General features: G+C 60.8%; 1 protein-coding gene across 1 annotated transcript in view; it reads left to right on the top strand.

Annotated features, from left to right (window-relative positions):
* IKZF1 (IKAROS family zinc finger 1) overlaps positions 1-22,879 on the top strand; it is a 79,337-nt gene that overhangs the window by 7,484 nt on the left and 48,974 nt on the right. Inside the window, exons 2-3 of the mRNA XM_054571280.1 lie at positions 5,655-5,708; positions 12,245-12,364. Of these exons, the coding sequence (XP_054427255.1) occupies positions 5,669-5,708; positions 12,245-12,364 (160 nt within the window). The 5' untranslated portion in view covers positions 5,655-5,668. The remainder of the gene's footprint in view (positions 1-5,654; positions 5,709-12,244; positions 12,365-22,879) is intronic.

The raw sequence follows: 22,879 nt of genomic DNA, 5'->3' as shown, positions 1-22,879 counted from the left end.
GCCGCAGCAGGTCCCCGTGGCCGGGTTCAGGGTGGGGGCGGGGGCGCCAAAGGGGGTTCCCTGCTGTCCCGGTTCAGTCTTGTTTTTCATTATCATTTGCGCCAGCCTCCCTCTGGGGACTGATCCTGAGAGTGTGTGGATTGGCAGCTAATTTTTGAAAAATGAAAAGAACCCAGAATGAAGGGAGTGTGTGCACGACGTTTCCGGCCCGCGGCCTGTTTGTCGGGGCGTCGGGGAAGCCGGTCGGCGCCCGGCCGCGGCACGAAGGCCTGCCGACGGCCGTGGCTTTCTCTCGGAAACGCTCCTTTTCTCCGGGGCCGTGGCATTCACAGCGACAGACGGGCAGAAATAAAGCCTGCGAGCGGGAAATGAAAGGCCGTCCTCTGGGCTGCGCAGTGGCTTTTCCTAAAGGGCGCTGTGGCCGGCGGCGTTGGCGATAGATGGCAGACGTGGCCCCTGTTCCTCCCCCCACAGACCCGCCCCCTTCCAAACCCGCGTCATGTGAGCCTCAGGAAGTCACCCCAAGTATTAGCGCAACGTCACTTGTCATGCAGGAAAGTCGCTGGGGTACAGTGGCCCGAGTAACCGGGACTGAAACATGTCGTAGAGGTTTGGGGGGAAGTGTGTGCTCATTGCAGAATATGCTGAAGAAGGCACTTATTTTTTCTTAAGGCCCCAGTAACATCATACATGTGAGCTCTGGGAATTCTGCGCTGGGCTTGGACGTCCTGACCGGCAGGAACAGTAGAGTGGAAAGGTGTCACCGTCGCGTGGCCGTGGGTTCAAATCTCAGCTCTGCTGTCCACTGGGGGCGTGCCCTGGGGCCGGCTACTTCTGCCTTAGCCTCACTTTTCTTGTCTGTAAAATGGAAACGGTAATGTGGGTTATGTGTAATAACAATCACCACAAGGTTTAAGATTAAACACACACACATCTCCCAACTGGGCCTTGGACCCTCGCCCTACGTCGGCCACGGTGCCAGACGCTCAGGTACAATGGTGGACGAGGAGGACGATGTTCGTGGTCCTGGGGCCTCGGCGGTGTCCCTGGGAGGTGCCCGGCACAGAGCAGGTTGTTTAAATGAAACTACCTAACGCCAGTGTCCTTCCCTTGACCAGGTTTTCTGGCTTCTGTAAGGTGCCTGAGAAATGCTGGGAAATGTTACTGGGCAGGCAACCCCCTAGGCAGCACTGGGGAGGGGAAGCGTTGGTGTGCAGGTGCACGTATGCACGTACACCTGTCTTCTTTGTCTTTTTATTGGGGTATGATTGACACATACCATCATATTGGTTTCAGGCGCACGGTGTGATGATTCGATATTTATATTTTTTTATATATGGCAAGATGGCCGCCGCCGTCCGTCTCCTTCACACCCGTCGGCGCACACAGTTACAGAAAACGTTTTTTCCTGCGATGAGACCACGAAGGCTCACGCTGGCAGCGACCTTTCCACGTGCAATGCGGGATTGGCAACGGTGGTCACCGTGCTGCACGCGACATTCGTTTGCGGGGACAGAGCGCGGTTGTTCGAACCCCAGGGAACCGAGGTCCCAAAGCCCGCGGCTGGGCGCGTGCTCACGAGGGGGCAGGTCCCGCAGCCCCGGCGGCCAGCCCAGCTCGCTGCGCACCCCGGGGGCGGCCTGAAGAGGCCTCGGGCTGTGGGTCCGGACAGACGTCTCCTACTTCGGCTTCACTCCTCCGGCGCACTGTCTCGGAGTCAGGGAAGAGCCCGATTTCGGGGCGAATGCCGGGAGGAGAGGTGCTTGTCGTGGAGGCGGGGGGCCCAGAGGGCACTGGGAGGGTCTGGGGAGCGCCCCCCGCCCTGCGCCTGACCGGGCCACCCGGCTCCCGGGCTCTTGGGGCTGTTCCTGGGGCCGCGCGGTCGCTGGCAGGCAGCAAGGAGGACACTCCTGGACACTTTTGCGACCCCTCGCTAGGGAGCCATGACGCCCGGGGCTCAGCGCTGCCCCTCCCAGGACACGGCTGGGGCCCAGTGTCTCAGGGGCGTGGGAGGAGGCAGGACAGGCAAGGCCAGGGAGGCTGTTTCCAAAAAGTCTCACTGTCCCCAAGGGAAGTTCCTCGGGAGGGTCAGCACGGACCCATGTCCAAGTTTTCCAGGCCTGGCCATGCGGCCGGAGGCACTGGGGGCCTGCTTGCTCCTGCCTTTAGGGCCTTTTGCCTGACCCTCCTCGTCCCCCACTCTCTGAAGCCATCGAAATGCCGGCTCCGCAGAACGGGAACCAGTGAAGTCCCGCTGGATCCCGTTTGATCAGAAGGACCAGAGAAGAGACACGGAGACGGGGAGACAGGGAGGAGAGAGAGGGGAGGTCAGAGAGAGACTTCCAGATCGGTGACCGCTGCGGACGCGCAGGCGAAGCGGGGGTGGTGGTAGCGTCCCCCGTGGACGGCCACGCACCGTCTCTGTCTCTCTCCCGCCTCCGCCCGCTGCGTCCGCCTGTCCGTGTGCACGACCCAGCCCCATGTGCTCCGGAGAAGCAGTCGAGGCACCTGCGAGGCCCGCCCAGCACAGGCGAGCCTCTCCCCAGGCCGCGCCCTCCGCCGCGCGGGGTGGGCTCCCGCCTGCCCTCACGCAGGTGTTCGTGCAGGGGGAGAACTGCAGCGAGTGTCCGGCACGAGGACCCCCTCTGGCACCCCCTTCACAGGCCCGCTCGTCCTGGTTCCCATTCAGGGGAAGGTGTTAATTCGCTTTGGGGTGAGCCCCTCTTTCAGGCTGTAGCCTCCTCTCCAGCGGAGAGCGTGGCGGGGCCGGAGTTCTGATTTCTCTGCGACACGGGGCCCTCCTCCCTCATGTGGGAGTGAGGGCTCAGGAAGCGCAGAGCCGGGCGGTGCCCAAGCTCCAGGAGGTGCTGGGGTCTCACTGCCCCTCCCAGGACCACAGGCCCGCCCCCCGCCCTGTCCTGGAGGGGGTGAGCGTCCTCTCTCTCCCTCCAACAGTTCCCCAATCTGGGATTAGCCCTTTGGTCTTTGCGTAAAAGCAAAGTCACTGTTACCAAAAGCCACATTTTTTTTTTTTTCATCCCAAGAGATGCAAATTCGGAGTTTGGGGAAGTTTGAGGGAGCTTTTCAAGTTGCCCACTGCGCGAGGTCAGGCAAGGCAGGCCAGGGAATCTGCAGGGAGTCGTCCTCTGCGGTTCCTCAGTCATTCCGGGTGCCGGGGCGCTGGGCAGAGCCGGCCTGAGTTCGAGCAGGGGCGTCGCCTCTGCGGGGCCCCGGGGCCGCCCGGCCGCCCGCCCGGGGGATGGCGTGGTGTCTGAGCACAGCTGGCAGGCAGCGGATGAGTGTGAGTGAGTTCCACGGGCTGCGCGTGTGTGCGCGCGTAGGGGGTGCACCTTTAGTGAACATGCTCACATAAACCCAGCAACCTTGGCTGAGGGTGGTCGGCCCGTAACACCTCCGCCCCCTCTGTGTGCAGACAGTGCTGGGCGGGGCTCTCCCAGGAAGGTGCCCTGGGCACACGCGGGACAGCGGAGCAAGAGGACCGCTCCGCGCCAGGGCTTCCGCCAAGCAGAGCCTGGTCCGGGCGCGACCATGAGCACAGCGCATCAGTTTTCTCATTCATGACGCGCTCTCCTCTCCGCCCGCCTGGACAGACTGATGCGTGAAGGGGACCTCGGCGCTGAACGTGGGGCCGATGGATCCTGCCCCTTCCAGCACACTCGGAGCGTCCCCGAAGGCATGTGGCAGGGCGCGTGCATGCTCCGGCCACATGCGTAGGTGGGGGGCCCTGGGCTGGGCCTAAGGAAGCGTTTGGTTTTTCTTTGAATTGGAAATAACGTGTATACAATGAGGTATTGGTTAAATCCCTTCCTACGACTGAGCAGTGCCTAGCGGTCAAGGCAAAGCTGCCGCTGTGTATTTGTAAACATAGTGGAAAAGTCCAGTGTCAACAGTGTAACAGGGTGGTGTTCCCGCAGTAGTTGTTGGATCAAGACTGGATCTCCCGTGGGTCCCCGCCAATCGGTTCGGGGCGGGGGGGTTGGAGCCGGGCTGTGACCGCCTGGCTCGTCCTCAGCAAGCTGAGCCCGGCGTTAGCGCTGCGCAGCAATTACAGAGCTTTCTCCTCTTCTCAAATCTCTCTGGTTTCTTTGTAACTGTTTTGACAGTTTCAAAAGAATCTCCGAGTTTTGCTCCTTTATAGTTAGTGTGTGCGACTCAGGACGTGCAACTCTGGGAACCCCGGGGCCGCTTCCTGTTTGCTTGGGGGGCTGGTGGGTCTGCCTGCGGGGGCTCCCACCGCCCCCCTCCCCGGGCTGCAGCGCTTGGGGGCCATGGAGCCTTTTGCTCGGTGGTCCCCAGCCGCGCCCCCAGGCCCACAACAGCCTTGGAAACTCCTACTGCACCTCACACACCCTGGGGGGGCGCTCGCAATTAGGTGAGACCCCTCCCCATCCAGGAAAACTGACGGGCCTTCGCAGCTTCGAGCCTGGCGTCGGCGCCTCTGAAACCAGACTGTGTGTCCCATGTGCTCCGTGGTCACACGTGTGTGATCTCAGCCTGCAGGCCCGCTGCAGACGGCGAGGCGCCCAGAGCCCTCTGCCTGCGTCCAGGTCCCTACCTGGAACAGGCCGCACAGCGCAGGCCCGCACATCCGGACCAAGGACACCGAGCCCGCTCCACCCCCACCCCCCAGAAAATAGTGACGTGGTGTCGATTCATTAAACAGCCCCCGTTGGCTGCTCAGAGCGAGGTCTCCCTGCAGGTTGACCCGCGGAGCAGAAAGGGCCGGCATTGTTGAGGTCCCCTTCGGCTGTCACCGACCCGGCCACCTGAGGGAGACCTGCCGGGCACAGGCCAGGGCCCCGCGCGCAAAGCCCAGACGCCTCGTCCTCCGCCCACGGGCGCCGGCCTCTCCCTGCCGTTCCCTGGGGCCGGGCGGGCCGGCCGGGCAAAGGCAGGTCTTCCGGCTGCTTTACTCTCCCAAACCAGCCGACTGTCAGCAAAACAGGAAGGCTCGGGCCCTCGCCGGCCTCGTTTCGCTGCCGGGGTGGCTTCACTTCTGCCTGCGTGGGAGCGCGGCGGGGTCTGAGGCGAGGGCCCGGAGAGCATGGGGACAAAGACGGAAGTGTCCGCCTGGCCCGCCTGCCAGGCTGGAGGCGCATTCATTATTGATGGACAGAGCGCGCGGGCTGCTCAGATGTGCAGCCTGCCTGGGTAAATGAGACATTCGCCAGCAAATTGCTTCGTTTTTTCTGATTGCTGATTGTGTGCGTGTCACCAAGCTGACTCAAGGTCCACCGATGCATGCTCGGTAAATTAGAAAGAACATGACTATGGATCAGCCAAGAGAATGAATTCCGTGCCTACAATGACCCAGGGCCATTTAATTTTCTGCTTAATTTTGTTGCAGTCAGTTTGCATTTTGGGTTATTATGCGGTGGGAAATTAACAATAAATAACAAATTTGGTCTTCCTGGGCTGGTAATGATATTTTTATAAATCTTTGTAATGCCGTTTTTGCAAGGATCAAGGTCTGTGCTCGTCTGATACTCCCGCGAGTGTGCAAGGAGGGAAGCACAATCTTCCCGGCAGATAATCTTGTTGTTAAATACACGGGGCTTCTTTATCCGGCGCGCGCACCCTCGTTTCTCATGAGTGCCCGGTTTTGACCTGCAATGCCTTCCTTTCTTCCTCAGATAACCCGAGGACAATGGACAGCGGTGAGAGCCAAGACATGTCCCAAGTTTCAGGTGAGACCCTCGCGGGATCCTGCGCGGGACTCCGCTGGGACCGCTCCCCCGTGCCAGAAGCCCCCGTCGCATTCTGGGGGGAGGGCGAGGGGCTGCTGAGCAGAAGGAAAAGCCCCGGGGCGAGGGGTGTCAGCGTCTAATGTCCGCTCCCAGAGGCTGCCCCAGTAGGAGGAGCCGAGCAGGAAGGTCTCCCAGTCACACTCAGTCTCCCTATTTCATGGGAGGCGACTTGGAAGGGACTTCATATATGCTGGTACCCTGGGGGAGGGGCGGTTTCTGATTGATCTCCTCGAGACCCTAAACACACGCCCATGACCTGGTTTTAAAGAGAAGAGGGAGACAGGAGAGACAGAGGGAGGAAGGAGGAGGAGGAGGAGGCAGCTTGGAAACCAGTTCGGGGTGCAGTCTGGAGTGTCTGCTGAGCGTGGACACAGCGTTGCTCCACCCCCTCCACCACGCGTTTGTGTCAGGCAGCACTGGACGTAGTCCTACCGTCGCAGGGGCCCCAGGCAGTGAGGCAGCCAGTCCTGGGAGGTGAGGCCCGAGGGGGGCCGCAGGCCGCCCCGCCCACTGGGGGCGCTGGCCCAGCCCGCCCAGCCCCACGTTCCTGGGCGAGGAAACCCACCTGCTGTCTGCACCGGGCCTGGGGTCCACCGGGCCTGGGGTCCAGCCGCCCAAGCAGGCCCAGCGGTGCTCAGGATTTGACGCTCTGGAGCCCATGGTTCCCCCGACGCTGACCTCTGTGGGTCAGTGGCCTGTCGTTGTCCCCTGGGCTCGGCGGGCCTGCCCCCTCTGGGTTCCAGGTTCCCGTGGAACCCCCCCCAAACCAGCCTCATGGCGGAGCCTGGAACCGAGGGGGGGGCAGCTGCTGCCCGCCTGGTGGCCCGAGACGCCAGCCCTGCCCGCCTGGAGCCGCACCTGCAGCCACCGCAGAGGCCCCTCCCGCTCTGCGCCCGCGGCTCCTGCCTGCCCAGCCTGCGCACATTGACTCTGTGCGGCAAAGAACAAGCGGAAAGCTGGCTTCGCCACTTCGGCATTTATTTGGGCACTTGAAGTCCAGCTGGTGGGAGTGAGGGTTGGTCAGCACGTGCGGCCCCATCTTTATAACGAAAGCGGCTGAAGGGGTTTGCCCAAGCGCCGCGCTCTCAGAGGGCACAGAGCGCTCAAGCGGACGCACGTCACTGTGACTCGGGGGCTCACATTCAGAACCCCCGAGGAGCCCAGGAATGTGCCTCCAGGGAGGGGCGGCCGGGCACATGCGGACGCGAAAGAGGAGGCTGTCTGGCCCCATTCCTCGCCGTGAAAGCAAACCTCGCACACACGTGCACAGACATGCACACACTGAGGAGACTTCGCGAGGACGGCTCTTGGTCCTGGGCTTCCTCTTGGAAGGCCGGCCGCACGTGTGCTTCGCCGGTCACTTCCTCCCGTCCAGGGCTATTTGGGCGCATTTCCCTTAGGCACACACTTGGTTTTGCAAACAGAACCATAACCACAGCAACAAACATTCTGCCAACGGGGACACAAAGCTTTGGCTTGGAAGCCTCACGGGCCACTTGCCCCACCTGGGGGATGGCGCAGCCCCTCCTCCAGCATCGCCTGAGGCTGGGGGCAAGGAGAATGCCAGAGGGACAGGGTGTCACAAAAAGAACCCCGAGGGGAAAGGAGACCCTTCCATCGCCCCTCCCCCTGCCCTTCCCTCCCCTCGGGAGGCCTCTGAGCACACAGCAGGAGTCTTCTTGCCCTAAACATCCTGCGAGACACTCCGCTGGGCTCTGGCGGCCTAAAGGGGAGGGTCTCAGGAGGGCGGCCCCCGACACGAGACGGCCCAAAAGGGGAGCTCGTGGTAGAGGAGGTTAAGGTTTCCGTCTCGAATCAGCAGAGGACGCACTCCTTGCAAAACACTGATAGCTCTTCAGGTTTCTGTTACACTCAGAGTGTCTCCACAGCCTGCACGGCACCGCGGCCTTTCCACCAGAGGTCTCAAGGGCGACTTTTCTACATCTCGCTGCCTCTCCAGCTAAACCTGACCACGGCACTTTTCCCTTATTTCTGAAATTGGGGGGAGTGGCAGGCAGTTACGGGACAAGGATGTGCATGGAGCCAAACGGAAGTAGACGGCGCAAGATGAGCTCCGAGGAGTGGGTCACAGGACCGTCACCTTCTCCCATAACATCATGCGATGTTATGTTCTGTCCACAGGGGGAAAAAAAGAAATGTAGATTTTCCTAAGTCGCACCCTATAAAATTGCCACTTTCATAGGTAAACCTGTATTCCATAGCAGCAGTTTCTTGGGTGGCAACACAATGTATGCAAAACACTCACGTGAAAAACCGAGGGAGACCTACTGTCTGAGTTTTTCTGACCGCCTCATTCTCCCTGGACGTGGACGGCGGGCCGCGCCCCTTGCACCCTGAGCTCAGGGCAAGGCTGTCAAGTGAGCGAGGAGCCAAGTCGTCCCCGACGCACAGCCTGCCTTCTCTAGGAAACGCCATTCATTCCCCCGGAGGCTTGTCTCCGCCTCCCTGTGGCCATCCTGCGGCCGTAGTTTTTAGCTGGGCGCGGCATGTCGTTTTGGTTTCTGAGGGAGGGTCAGCCTGCGGGAGGGAGAGGGGCTGAGTGTGGACAGGCCTCGGTGAGCACCTCGTCTCTGCCCCCTGAAACAGTCGTCCCTAACCCCTGGGACACGGTCCTATCCTCACAAAATAAGGGTCGGGAGCCAGGCTCTCCGCCACCCTCCTGCGGGCCCGGGGCCCTAGAGCTACGCTGCCCATTTTCTCTGCGACATTTGTAAGATTTGCCGGACACAGAAGCGAGAAGTAGGCTCTGTGGGCACCTACCTCCTGCTTTGGGAAACGGGGCTCGAACCTCCTGAGGCATCGGTCGAAGTGTTAATCACAGCGGGTCCCGTCGATTGGATGTTGGCCAGACACTGCCCAGACGTTGCTCTCATTCCAACCCCCCAGGAACCCAGCGGAGGAGGCCCTGCCTCCACCGTCAGTGTCGGGCGCTGAGGCTCAGAGGTCTCAGGAACAGACCGGAAGGAGGCCCCGGGAGCCAGCCCCACGCTGGGCTGGGAGCCCTCCCCCTCCTGCGGAGCTCAGGGTCCCCCTTCTGAGTTCCTAGGGACCCCAGGAATTATGTGCAGCTGCGTGACTGCATGTAACAAAAACTCACACCCCTGGGAGAGCCGGAATCATGAAACTCTGCTGGGTGGGGCATAGTCTGCTTGAGAAATTATTTGCTTGCTTCTGATGCACTAATTATAAAACGTTCTCATTTAATTTGCCCCCAAACACTTCTTATAGGTAATGCTTTATTGGAAACATGGCAGTAGGAAATTAAATATAAATAGAGAGCAAGTGTTGGTCATTTTTCTAAATAAGTGAGAGTGCATTGCACCGCGTCCATCACTGCCCTTCAAGCCTCGGCTCCTTGCTGCCCCCAGCTGTGCCTGTCTGTGCGTCATATGTGTATGTAGGGGACACGTGGAGTTTGGTGCCAGGCGCCTTATGTTCCCATGGTTACAGTTTACGAAATAATTCCCTATGCTTAGTTGGCATGTTAACATTCACACACATTATTTTATGCTCACGACACTGTGAGTTAAACCACAATCAGGGATTTTGGGGTTTTTTTCTTTTGCCTCATTTTACTCTTGAAAGAGCCTTAAAGAGGTGACCTATTCCAAATTCCCCTGAGTCTCAGAACCGGTTCACCTCTAGTCACAATGGCTAATACCTGGGCTGTGCGGATTTAAGAACTTCATCTTTGTATCCTTTATACTATTTTCATGGTTTTTCATTTCACAAGGTAAATGGGGCAAATGTGTTTGAAACCCACACGTGCAGGATTTGTGCCCCTCACGGAGGCTCTTCGCACGGCGCGGCCTGCGTCCCGCGTGGACCCCTCCGCCTCCCAGACGGGACGGATGTCCCCGCCGCCGCCACTCACACTCCGGGGCTTCGAGGCAAATCGGGCGAGCGCTTAGAAACAGTCGCAGAGCGCAGGCGAGGCCTTGCGAGCCCGGCAGGGCTCAGCCGGCACAGGACGCCCCCCGACGCTGCCGTCCGCCGCCCCGCCGGTTTGCAGAGGCCCCTGGGCCTGCTGGGGCTGAGGTCCCCCCCACCCCGCTCTGATGTTCCTGGCACGGCGCCTCCCGCGGACCCGCGGCACGCGGGGTTTTAGAATCACCATGCCCACTGCTCTCCTTCGTCTGTTCCGCCCCCTCGGGGAACGCACGCACGGACGAGCTGGGAGGTGAGGGGCCCTGGTGGTGGCCGTGTCCTCCCTGCGGAGCTGACCCGGCGTCCTCCGTAAGTTGTAGTTGGTCTTGCTCCCTAATAAGCAGACTGGCTACATTTTTTTTAAAGCAATCGGGAGCTGTTTGGACACGTGTCCGTCGGCCTGAGCTGAGCAGAACGACATACCTTCATCGCGGGAGCCCCGATTCTTTGCAGTCCTCCTCTGGCTCCAGTCCTGGGCCCGAACGGGTCCCAGAGCATCATGGGCTGCTCCCCAGTTACCACGGGGAAGACCCCACCAAGAAAATGGGGTCCTTGAGTTTAGTGTCTCGACCCCCAGCCCCCTGCTCTGAGAGCGACCGCTGGTCGATCACAAAGGTGCCCATGCACACCCGACTCTCGGCGATGCACGTTTGACCGTCGGTCAGTTGCTAGACCAGGGGTCTCCACTCCCAGTTCTGCAGGGGGTGGGCGGCTGCAGGGCGTCTTCGAGAAAGCGAGGGCCCCAGGGCTCCGGTCTTCCAGCCCCCACGCCCTGCAGGGCCCCCGCTTGCCGTGAAAGACTGGCTTTACCTCCTGCAGTTCTGGGAAAGATGGGTCTTTTTTGTTTTTCCCAAATTATTAGAGAAAGTTTACGTGGGTAAGGTGATTCTTACCAAAAGAAATAAAATAATAAAATAGAATAGAAGAAAATAACAAAATAAAATAAAGTATTACCCTGAGCAGCTCTCCCAAACCCTCAACGTTGGAGCACCAAGACTGTGGACGACCCTCAGAAAAAGGTGCCAGGCGGTTCATTTACCGCCCGCATTCGCACATTCGGAGGGTGTCCCTACCACGAAATGAGTGGAGAATAACACAGACACCTAGTGCCTGTCACTTGCGAAGTCTCCTGCTTGGGGCTGGGAGGGCACTGGTGAGGTAAAGCTCAGCTACAAGGTGGGGACCCCCCCCCGCCCTCCCACTCACGCACGGCCTTGCGTTTTTCCCGGGGAATTCCCGTAACCACACCCGTCCCCACCGGCTCCTCTCGCACGGCTCCCCAAACACGCCCATGACGCTGCCTCGGAAAAGAGGCCAGTCATGGCGACCCCGGCCGCGCTGGGGATGAACTGTTGCGCCCGCTTCCTCCAGAACGCGCCGCTGCTCCCGAAGAGCCCCTTGGGCTGCGGCGGGGGCCCCACAGCGGGTCGTCCCAGGGCGGGGCGCCCGCTCCCCTCCGGCCCCTCCTCTGACGTGTCGGACAAACAAGAAAACCGCACACGCCCCGTCACTGAGGGCCCTGGGCTCGTCAGCACATCCCCTGCCCTGCCGGGCTGCCGCGCCGCCAGCCTGCCGCTTTTCCACGCCCCCCCCGCCGGGGAGGCCCTTGCCCCCGCCCCGGCGCCCTCCCTGGAGGTCACTTCGCACCAGCCCAGGGCCCCGCCGGCTGCCCCGGCCTGTGGCGGTGTCTTCCGACTCCGTGTTCAGCCGGGTCCGGGAGGTGAGGGGATGCGGGGTTTGTGTCTCAGAGGAGAAAGCGCGATTCCTAGGAGCTGGGGTCGCCCCGGCAGGGACTCCCAGCCTGCGGTGCGGGGTCCCCGGTCCCTTCTCTTCCCAACTCACCTTCTCCACCAGGTTGAATGACATCAGGCAGCTGCCAAAATGCTCCCCAAGGAGAAAGGGAGCAGGCCCGGGGCTGTAGCTCTGAGCAGGGGGCCCAGTCGACGACCTTGAAAACAAATCCACGCGAGCCGGCGGTGACGCCGGCTGGCAGGCCGGTCCCTCAGAACAGGCTGCAGGACAACAGTCAGCGTGAGGCACACAGGACCCCCACACGCAGCTGCCGTTCAGCCTGGGCAGCGGGCTGATCAGACTCTGGGTTATTAGGGTCACGTGAATGGAATGTTCGCCACTGTGTCGTGTTTAACAAAATTGGAAACAATCTTCCACGTTCACAGACGGGAGAAGGCAGTAAACCGACCCCCGTGCGCCCGTGTGGCACAGACGTGGTGCTGGCAGGGTGGACGCGTGGGTGCGGGCAAGGGAAAGCCCTCAGACAATGTCTAAGGGGCAGTTCATTTTGACAACAAGCGCACATCACCCCAGGTTATCTATAGCGTCTAAATATGCCGGTGCACCCCCCACCATGGTTACCCCAGTGACGACCTCTCGCCCTGCAGGCAATTTATACGTTTTGGCCTCCTCATCCGCCTCTGGAGACAAGGCGAGGTCCAGGTGCCTGGGCTTTCCAGCGGCCTGTCCCTGGGGACCACACCCCCAGAAGCTCACGCTCCCCCTTTTCTCCCCAGGGAAGGAAAGCCCCCCAGTAAGCGACGCGCCGGACGATGGTGACGAGCCCATGCCGGTCCCCGAAGACCTGTCCACCACGTCCGGAGGCCAGCAGAGCGCGAGGAGCGAGAGAGGAGGCGGTGAGTAGGTCGCCCGCTGTCCGGCTGGCTCTCCGGCTGTCCCTGAGTCTCTCTGTCCTTCCAAAGACGGCGAGGTGGGGGCAGGAGTCATTCTCCCTCTGCTGTGTCCCCTCAGCCACCACGCTAAGGGAACACAGAATAAAGGGGGGGGGCCTCTCGTCTGAAGGAGGGCAGGCGCTCATGGTCACCGTGGCCGTGAGGGTTAGGGAGCAGCCCGCGTGGGGGGCGCGGTGCCAGCACTGTCCCCTGGCCCCCCGGTGCCGCACGCACACCCACGTTTATGGACCGTGCGTAGTGAAAACTATGTATCTCCTGTGTCATGGCAAACAGGGCTGCTGGTTTTCAGGGCTCTGGGTTAGAAAGAGCAAATCTGGCCATTTTACGTTGCCCTTCTCATCTCTGTTTCTTAAAGGTTCAGTTGAACTGGAAAAAAAAAAAAAGTTGATAAATAGAGATTCTTGAATGACAGAAGCCTAGGGGATCTCGGTCGGCGTGCCTTCACACGCCACCCCCACGAATGGCGGGGTCCTCGGTCCCTCCCCGGTGAACGGCACGCGCCACGGTTCAGATTTAGGAAGCCCGGTGCACCCTCTTAATTGCGAGGAAACCGGCCTGGTTGCCCAGGGAACTAGCGGAGCCCAAGCGGCGGCCTCGGAGTTAGACTCAGTTTCAGACTCGGAGACTGTTTTCACTCCATTGTGCTGCGTTCTCATGGGCTCGTGAGTCAACGGTTCTTGGGATACCTGTGTTTTCCTTTTCTAAAGGAAAGAGCGGGGATGTGGAGGGCCACGTGTTGGCACAGAAGGTCACGAAGGGCCCCCAGGTAGCTCCGAGGCAGAAGGGACCCACTGGCCGGTGGCTCGGCGGCGTCTGCGGCACCTGCTGGGTTATGCGGTCAGCGCGGCGCTCATCGTGGGGGCGTCCTGACGGAGCAGCTAGAAACAGGGCGCGCTTCTTCCCGTGTCGTAGAAACTGAGATCACTTTGGGCACCATTGTCCTCTCTTTACTTAAACAATTAATAATGGGAGTGGCCAAAGTCGTCTGATGCAAATAAGCCAAAGAAAGAAGTGTCCTGTGAGTGCTCTGTCCCTGTCAGGAAAGGGCTGCCTGAGGTGAGAGAGAAGCACATTTGGGGACCTTCCGCTCTGTGCCACACACACCCTTTCCGGGCCCCCGAAGCGGGGACACCGTGGAGCATGCAGTATTATGATGGACACATACACTTTTAAGATCGTCTTCTGTTAATTCCAAGGGAGGCTGGTTGATCATGCACCCTATTGCTACACAGGTTCCTTTCAAAATACGTATAGTCAATGAAAAAGTCAAATTTAAGTAACTGTGGGCCACAGACACGGTGCGGGTCTGCGCAGGCGGCGTGTGCACAGCCGATGGCGGGGCCTCGTCTCATCCGCTGGGTCCCCGGAGCGAGCCGTGGGCGGGTCCTCTTCTCTGCCCTTTTCACGTCAACAAACAAGCTCACCACTTCCCCGGGACCAAAGGGCAGGGGAATTGCGTGGGGACGTGTCCACTGACCATCAAAGGAACCGAGCGCCCAGGGTGAGAGCCAGGGCTCTGAGGGCGCGTGCCGAGAAACCGGGGAGCCGTCCCCGCGGTCCCCGGCAGCCTGGAGTCGGGGTTGCCGTGACTCCCGGAGAGCCGAGGGCCAGGCTGGCTCCCGGGGAGGGGGGACAGCACCCAGGCGCCCCGGTGCAGGGGGCCACGCCTGTGAGACATGCCTCCCTGACACTCTGACTGTATCGCCTGCGTGAGCATCAAATGGGTGGTGATTTGCCCCCGGTAAGCAGCCCCCGAGCCCCGGTGGGTGCGCCTGGCAGCCCGCGGACGGCGGCCCCTCCGCGGGATCTGTGCCGTCCGTCGGCGGTGCCGTGCGGCTCGCCTGCGACCGCCTGCGGCCTCCTCCCCAGCGCCGCAGCCGCGTGCAATAGAGTGATTTCCATTCCCCTTCTCCTTTCGCGATCAAGTGTGTGAAAAGGGAATCTCACAGCGTGAAATGTAAAGCTCCTGGAAAACCTCTGTGGCTGGTGCCTCCATGGACAGGGCGGCGGGGCGGGTTGGGAGGGGCTGCTGCTGCCGCCTTGGGGGCAGGGCCCGTGTGGGGGCCGGAGGGCCACAGGGACGCCACGGAAGCACCGGCGACCCTGGGCCCCTCGCAAGGGGACAGGCTTCAGGACAGGAGTCAGCGGGAGCAGGTCGGGATTCCCCCAGCGACCGCGTTTCAGAAGCCAGCCTTCACGGTCCTGGCTGGGAATCAGCATCCGCGCGTGGCTGTTGGTGACGCATTTAATGTGTGCTGCGGAGTGGGAAGCCAACTGAGCGCGTGCGGCACATCAGGAGACAATACGAAAAGACGGGGGTCGGCGGGTTCAAGGACGAGGCTACACGCTGGGAGCCGCCTTTCGTCAGCTTCTGGGGAGAAGGCAGAGAGCACAGGAGTGTCGGGGGGACAGGCAACAGGAAGTGAGGGGCCCCGCCCTGCGCTCTCAGGAGCAGTGGGGCTCGGAGAGGAAGCGCCCTGTGGGGCGGGCAGGTGTGCGGGGGGCCCTGCGGAGCCAAGGCCACGTCCAAGCCCCTCCCTGGCCATTCCTCTCTGGGTCTCGGTTCCCTCATTTGAAAGTGGCAATAGCAACAAAACATGCCCCACGAAACGGCTTTGAGGGTTAAATGAAAAAAGGAAACAGGCTTCGTTGGCCGAAGAACAGCAGAGGCAGAGGGTAAAAGGGCCTCACGGGGCAGAAGAGAGGGCAGCTTCCGCAGGGCAGGTCGCAGAGCACAAGGGCCGGGGGCCCGGCGTGGCCTCGTCCGAGAGAAAGAAAAGAGGGAATCGGAAGCGGATGCAGCACCCAGGTGGACGAGGGCTGTACGGGTTTTTTAGAAATGACCGTAGAACCAGCAGCCTGAAAACACCCAGGAGGAGACACCGGGAACGAGGGCAGCCTGAGAGCGAGCCGGAGAGCCGGCCCGCCGACCCAAGCGACAGTCGGGGTGCCCGCGCTGGCCGCCGACGTGGCGGGGGGGTGGCAGGGGCCCGCGGGAGGGAGAAGGACGGGGCAGGCCGCGGGGGCGTCATCTGAGGGAGAGACAAGGGGTGCTCTGGGAAGGCTCCGAGCTAGGGACACACCTAATCTGCACCAGAACAGCCCGGAGCGACGGACAGCGCGGTGGGGAAGGGTGGAAATCAGCCCCCTGGGAAGGTGGAGGTGGCATTCGCCGCGGGGGGCGGGCCTTCTGCAGAGGGACGGCCTATCGGTTTCTCACCTCCTCGCTTTACCCGGCGGTGAAGGCACCGCGACAGGACTGTGGAAACGGGGTCGTCTGCATTAAGGGGGAAATAGAACCGCGCGGGGACACGGGTGTCGGGGAGCGGAGGCCAGGCCCCCGCGGCAGCCGTTCCCTGGCTCCGCTTCCTCCCGGTCAGAAGAGGCGGCGGGAAGCTGTGAAGGGCAGCCGGGCCCGAGGGAGCCGGGCAGACCCCCGCCCCAGAGCCGGTCCTGCGGGGAGCCCTCGGGGTGCAGGCCGCGAGGATGAACGCCTGTTCTTCTGAAGTGGTCTCTTTCAAAAGGAGAGAATCTCGCCTCTCTGAAGTGGTTGTGTGCGAAACTGCCTGGAGCCGAGGGCGCACTCAGTGGCCTCCCCGCCGGCGGCCCCGCGCCGCCGACGCAGCTTGGCCCGCGCGCCCACGAAGGGGACGCTGGTGGGGATTGTCCTGCCGGCTCCCGGCCGGGGCTCTGAAAAGCGGCCCGTGGCCGGATGACGTCAGGACTGGTGTGTGAAGGGCAGAGAGGGATTCATATACAAACTGAAGGCTCCGCCGCGTCCCGCTCTGCGCGGCGGCCCGCACATGTCTTCCTTCTGGACGGCGAGGAGGCTCGGCCGCCACCGCCTTGCCCGCCCTTTGCTGTGAGGGTTACAAGTGCCAACCCTGAGCGAGTCCCCTGGAGCTCTCAAACGCTACGGGTGACACCCAGGCCTAGGGGAGCGTGTCCCTCTCCCAGACGGGGCGCTGTGGCTGCGGCTGCGGCTGGCGGTGGCCCCTGCCCCCGAGTCCCGAGGGCCGGCGCCAAGGAAGGGGGCGGACGGCAGGGACAAGGAGGGCCAGAAGCAGGACCCCGAGCCGGCTGCCCTGAGAACGATGTGCAAACAAGCTGAGCATCTGAAGGAGAAGAGAAGGGAGGACCCAGGGCTGAAGCCCAGTGAGGCTGCGGGACCGAGTCGGGAGGACGCACCCACGCACAGGGTGCGGCTGAACCGGGGGAGACGCGAAGACCTGGGACCCAGGGGGGCTGGAACGGGGCTCACCCAACGGTGTGGTTACCTGAGCCGGGCCCGGGACCTGGCGCGGCGGTTACACGTAGGCCGTGGCACGTGTGAGGGTGGGCATGAGGGGGCGATGACGTGTTTGTACACGCCCGTTCGTTCTAGAATGTGCCTCTCGGCCTCTGCGTGCTTCGGCGGCCTCCTCCTGGGGCTGGCCGCCAGCTGTGCGCGGCGGGACTCGCTGCCCGCGCCGCTCGGCACAGCCTGCTGCTTCTCGGAGCTGGACGAGCTCACCGAGGGCCCTTCGCTTTGCGGAGCTCGGCCAGGGTGGGAGCCCCCGGCAAAGATGGAACAAGGAAAAGAGAAAGGGGGGGCGGGGGGACAACCTTGATTTTTTTTTTCCTTCCTTGGAATTCAGAAAAATGTTTAATTGTGGAAAAAGAAATTTGTTTCTTAGTCCAGTCCCTGTAAGTAAGCATTCCTTTGCTCAATCTGAGTTCCAGGACTGAAGTGGGAATTGTAAGAGGATTTCTGTACTTTTAATTGCTCTTTTTTTTTTCTGGTGTCAAATCTCACCTTCATTGTAAAGTTTCTGACAGGATACAGATACCTCGCCGCGTGCGGAGGTGGGCTGGGGGGGCCTCCCGGCCCAGGAGGGGTGCGGGCGCGCTTTTCACGCTGGAAGAACAAACTGCTGGGCTCTGGCCGACTTGGAGACAGGCAGCGGCGTTGGAACGCGGCTGCCAAGCCGGCTTATCTCATCAGCAGTTAGAGGAAGTTGCTTTTATCTATGCAGTGCATCACTTCTGAGCTGATAAACCCCGTGAGCTGGGAGAAGCATTATCTAGCAGCATCTGAGCCCGAGCTGCAGCGGCCGCAGGTGCAGGCGGGGCTGCTGAAAGCCGCCTCAGGGGCGCAGAGCTTGGACCCTGGGCCGCCCGCTGCCCTGCGTTCCTCTGAGGGCGGCTGCGGCTCCTCTGGCTGCCCGCTCGCCCTCGGCCTCAGGCTCTGCTCCTCCTCGCGGGGAAGGGCCTCACAGCGGCCTTAGTCGGGCACAACTTAAAAAGCCTTTGGCTCTCGCCCTGCAGTGAGCTCTCCCTGTCCCTCTCGGGGACACCTGGCGAAGTCGGCAGGTGCTGCCAGACCAGCCGACAGTGGCTGGAGAGCCTCATTTTCCTGAATTTCCAAAAACATGAGGCATGGCATATAACTTCTGAAAACGGAGGCTGTGACGTAACACGGTCATTGCTTCCCATTTAAAAATGAACGTTGAGTTTTTTGTCACCTCTCTTTTGTCGGTCCGTGCAAAGCATTTGGAAGTCCCGATCTTCGCGGAATGGCGTGGCGTGTTGCCTCCCTCACGTCACACAAGGGGCTGTGTGTGCATCGGGGACTCTGCGGGATGAGTGTGCAGAATGGTCTAGAAGAGAGCACAGGGAGGAAGCAGAGAAAGAGTTGTCTGACTCGGGGAAAATGTCTGGAGAGAAACATGGCAGGGAAGCGGCCGGGTCGGGGCAGGCGAGGCGAGCGCCCGGCGAGCAGGCTGGCGCTCCTGGAGGGGCCTCGGAGCCCGCGGGGGGGCTCCTGAAGCAGCTCAGGGGGGCGGGAGGCCCAGGCAGGAGGCAGAGGTGATGGCGAAGGTCACAGGAGGCAGCGCTGGGCTTCCTGGGGACTTCGGGCGAAAGAAGGGGAGAAGGAGGCCGCGGGGGTGCGGGGCAGGCGGGGAGAGTGTCTGGTTTAGCTTTGAGGGAAAATGCGTACGTGTGTTTGAAGGCCAACAGGAGGCGGCGGGCAGAGAGAACGGATTCGAATATGCCATCCAAGTGGCGTCCTGGGGAGGCAGGGCCCGTCCCCCGGGGACTGGGCTGGGGCTCGCCTGGCCGTGTGCCCTCCGGGAGCAGGTCCCCTCCCGGGCCCTCCCTGCCCGCAGCCTCCACCGAGAGGCCCCACGGAGAGAGGCCGTCCTTGGCCCCACGACCTACATAGCAGCGCCACCCCCTCGCTCCCCACGTTTCCCCTCGCGTTTCTCCCCATGGCAGCGCCTGTCGCCACGTACCTGGGGGGCACTCCCCCGGGGTTGCTTCCCAGCACCCAGAGGTGCCCGAGGTGTGTGGCCCGAAGGAGCGAATGAGTGAGTGCGTTACTGGGTCAGTGAGCGAGCGAGTGAATGTGTGAGTGAGTGAGTGAGTGCAGTGAACGCAGGAATGGATGAGTGCGTGCGTGCGTAAGCGAGCAAGTGAATGGGTGAGCGGATGAGTGTGAGTGAGCGAGTGAGTGAGGGAGTGAGTCACTGAGCCAGGGAGAGAGTGAGCGGACGCGTGAGTGAGCGGACAGTGACGGGGGCGGCGGGGGGCGCCCCTTTCGCCGGCGGAGGGCTGCAGGGTGGCGGGGAGGACCGCAAGCGCCGGGACCGGGACTTCGGGGTCACGGGGCACATACTTTAGGTCACTGCTTCTCAGCGGGCACAGCTGGTGTCTGGGGCCGCGTCCAGCCCCCCCTCGGCGGGATACGCAGCCGCCATGCCCCGCCCCGCCCTGGCCCTCCTGGACCCCAGGCGGCCCCGTATCTCCCAGGTGAGAGCCCGATGGGAACCCTGCCATTTCACCTCCGCAGCTCTGTCCGTCCCTCGGTCCGCACTCAGAGCCCCGTGTGCAGTAAGAGGGCAGTTCGTAGCTGAGTGTTTGCGATTTTTTAATGTGGACAGTGTGTTCCAAAACCTGACACGGGAAACTTTTTTGAAGAAAAGAATATCTGTAGAAAAACTGGACCAGAAAAATTTGTCAAAACTTGGATCCTGGCATTTCTAACCATACTTCCAGTTTTAACTTCCTGCCCCTGCTGTTAACTGAAAAGCTGTTTATTTTTACAAACAGAAACCAATGTTCATCTTATCTTCATTTTACTCTGACAACTTACATTCAGGATCACCTTGTACCTAATTGATTTACAAAGGGAAATACAGATTCTTATCCACCAGAGCAGATAGAGACACAGTCTGGTCCCGATTTTCTTTTCTTCTCTGTTCCATCTGTGTTGAAAGACGAGTTCGCTGCGTGTATAAAACAACCAACCGACATTTCGTTAACTTTCCTTCTACATGGGGTTTCAGAACGAAATGGAAAAAAAAAAAAAAGTCTTGAGCTGTGGTTGCCAGTTGCCACCTGTCCTATCTGGTTAGGACATTTTCTGATTTGGGAAGTGTAAATATAACCCAGAAAAAAAAAAAAAAAGCTTCCCCTCCTTTTATGCAAAAGCCGAAAGGTTGAGGCCAAGCAGAGGCTCAGCAGGCCCTGCAGTTTCCACCGAACCAGTTCCATTGGGTGGGGACCTTGCCCTGGGGAGCCGGCCCCCCCAGGAAGCCGCCCGCAGGCTCCGCACCCTGCGTGCCTGAGGCTGGGACTGTGCACTCAGATAAGCCCAGCAGGAACCGCAGCTCACACAGTGCGCAGCCCTGGCCCAAACTGTAACCCTTTCCCTGGTGGGATTTGGGGGACACCAGAAGTTTGTAGGAAGCTCAGAAAGGACGCCCAAGGGGTGGCACGAAGGGGCCAGGGCGGGCTGGGCCGTGACCGGCCCGGGAAGCTGTGGGGCCCCGGTTTAGCCGTTGGCAGCGCGAGGCAACCGTGGTGGGAAGAATTTACACCCCAGAAATCGGCAAAGGCTACAAATGAGGCCTTTGTGCTGTGCTTCCTGAGAGCCAGGCCGCCTGCACCGCGCTGGCTTCCCGGGAGCCGCGGTGCCTGGGCTGCTGGCGCGGACAGCGGGGGTGACCGCGGGGCTGGGGGGCAGCGGCACGGGGGGCGAGCCTGGCGGACCCCCGTGGGAAGGAAGGGCTGACTGTGGGCTGTGCCGCCCGAGCTGGTGACTGCCGCCTCTGGGCTGCTGACGTCACCCGCTGGAAATGTCAGGCCGACCAGACTAGTTGTAAACAGAAGTGCCTCCTCAGCCTTTTAGTTTTGCTGCCGGGAGAGCGCGGTCAGGGAAGCCTTCTGCGCGGCGTCCTTGCTGTTGCTGCCCTTTCAGTTTGAAGAACTTGAAAGGGCAAAGCAAGACTCGCCTGTGTTGCGCCCCTGTGTTGCTAAATTACGACGACTTCCCCAGAAAAGCGTTAGCCTCCGATACCCTTCCGAACCTGGGCGCGCGCCTGGTGTTCCCAGGCCATTCAAGTTCCTTGGATGAAACGCCACCCGGAGGCGTGTGGGCGGCCCCGGGCGGCGACCTCCTTCCTCGCCCCACGCGTGCGGCAGTTCCAGGAGGACACTGTCTCGGCAGGGGCTTAGCCACCTGCCGGTGGCCAGGGCGCTGTCGCAGCCAGTGAGCAGTCAAGGTGGGGCGGCTCCCTCCCAGCCCTGCCGCAAGCACCTGACACTTGGGGCAACTGCATTAACTGAACCGCCGTTCCTGCCCTACTTTCAGGACTGAGCTCAGCTGCAGGGATCTGGGTGGGGGGCGGGGGGAGGAGGGAGCAGGCTTGGGCGTGTCTGTGCAGGGCGGCTGCAAGGAGACACTGTCCCCTCTAGGGCCCGTGGCTGTGGCCGCCGATTTCCACTGAAGCCACCAGGGCGTGAGCCCCATGAGGCCTTGACTCTCCGGTGGCTTCCCCCGCTGGGCCGGGTCGGGGGTTGGCCTCAAACCCAGTCCCTGCTGCAGTTCAGCAGGCCCGGCGAAGGCCACTGTCCTCTTTTTCAGAATGAAGGACTGTCCCATTAAAGGTGAAATCCTGCTAAAATGAGAAAAGGACTTTTATTAGAGCCCTGCGGGCACCTCTGTGACTATTGTTATTGTCATTGTTGGAATCCAGCAGAATTTCCTGCTTTTGCAATATCTCTGTGCTCCCCAGCTGAGCACGAGAGCAATAGAAGTAGGAGCCTGGCAGCGCCCCAGAGCGCTCTGTGGGCCCCTCTCCCCACCCCACTGTTAAGTAATGACCATTATTATCGGGGGCAGCTACGGCGCACGGAATCTCTGTGCTCCGGTGTTAGCAGCCTTGGGTGGCACTCAAGCGCAGGGGAGACGCTGTGGTTTTAAGTGAAGTGGTTTTAATCCCGAGAGTTATTTTGTCATTCTAAGCTCCGCGTTTAGCCCCAGCTTTAAAGTAGGGGTTGGTGCTGATGGTGCACAGCCTCCCCGCTGGCATTTATTTGCCTTTGGAGCGGAGGGTGTTGTAAAAATTCTGCTGGGGGCTTGCTTGTCCATGGGTTGGATTTTCCCATGTTAACAACTGCTTTTTAGCACTGACGGGGGGTCTCCTGAAACTCACCTCCCAGGCCACCTGCTGCACGCACGCGCCCAGTGTCTCAGCGCGGCCTCGGGGCGCGGGCCCCGGTCCCAGGCAGGCGGCCCTCGGGAGCCAGGCACCGGGAGCAGCCCTTGTCTGGGGCAGAGGCGTCACAGGCGAATGATAGTCAGCGGTCAGGGACTTGTGTGTGAAGTATGGGAACCAAATGCTCCCGGGCAGCACAGTCCTGTGAAAATCTAACGAGAGCTCCTAGGTGAGGCTCAGCCTCTGGGTAGCCCCTGGACAGAAAAAATGGCCCCGGGGGGTGGATTTTAATGTATTTTATTTAACTCGCTTTAGTAAGCCCTCGCTACCAGCAACCATGGCGCATTTCCACGGTTTTTCGTGCTGGGTCTTGGAAACCTGGCGGGTGGTTGAAGCTCCCAGGACGTCCCAGCTTGGGCGAGGCTGCATTTCAAGGGCCCAGAAGCCACGGGGGAGGGGCCCAGCGGGGGTCGTGTGGAGAGCCTGACATTGTGATACAAGAAACGCTTTACATTGGTCATCCTTGGGGAAATTTAGCCCAGAACTAGTCATTTATCAACTCACGGAAGTAGCTTTTGAATCAGTTTCCTCTTCAACACCTTCTCTCTGTTGTCACCACTGACAAATATGAAAATTTGCTTTTAGTTCTTCCATTTTGGGGGCCACGTTTGGTTTGGAAAAAGTCTAGGCCCCGTCCCATTGGTGCCTCCCTGGGGTTTATTTGAGGTAGCTCCATGCTACCTCTTGGCCTTGTAGGCATTTGGTTAAGTACAAAGCAGTGAGAACAAGCACAACATAAACCCATCTAATCAGTTTTCCCAAGCACAGTGGCTGCATTAAACACAGAAAGATACTACGTTTCGGCTCTGGGGGCGGGCCTCAGGGGCTCCCTGGGGCAGCCTGGGGGCGGGGAGTCCCTGGGAGTGTTTGGAAGGAGGTGAGCGCTTTGCAGACACGTTGCAGCAGCCGCCACTCA

The sequence above is a fragment of the Pteronotus mesoamericanus genome, unplaced genomic scaffold (assembly GCF_021234165.1).
Source record: "Pteronotus mesoamericanus isolate MK-2021 breed Mesoamerican mustached bat unplaced genomic scaffold, CSHL_Meso_final contig_220, whole genome shotgun sequence".
NCBI lineage: Eukaryota > Metazoa > Chordata > Mammalia > Chiroptera > Mormoopidae > Pteronotus > Pteronotus mesoamericanus.
The sequence above is the reverse complement of the archived record's forward strand: the minus strand, read 5'-3'. Positions and strand labels throughout refer to the sequence as shown.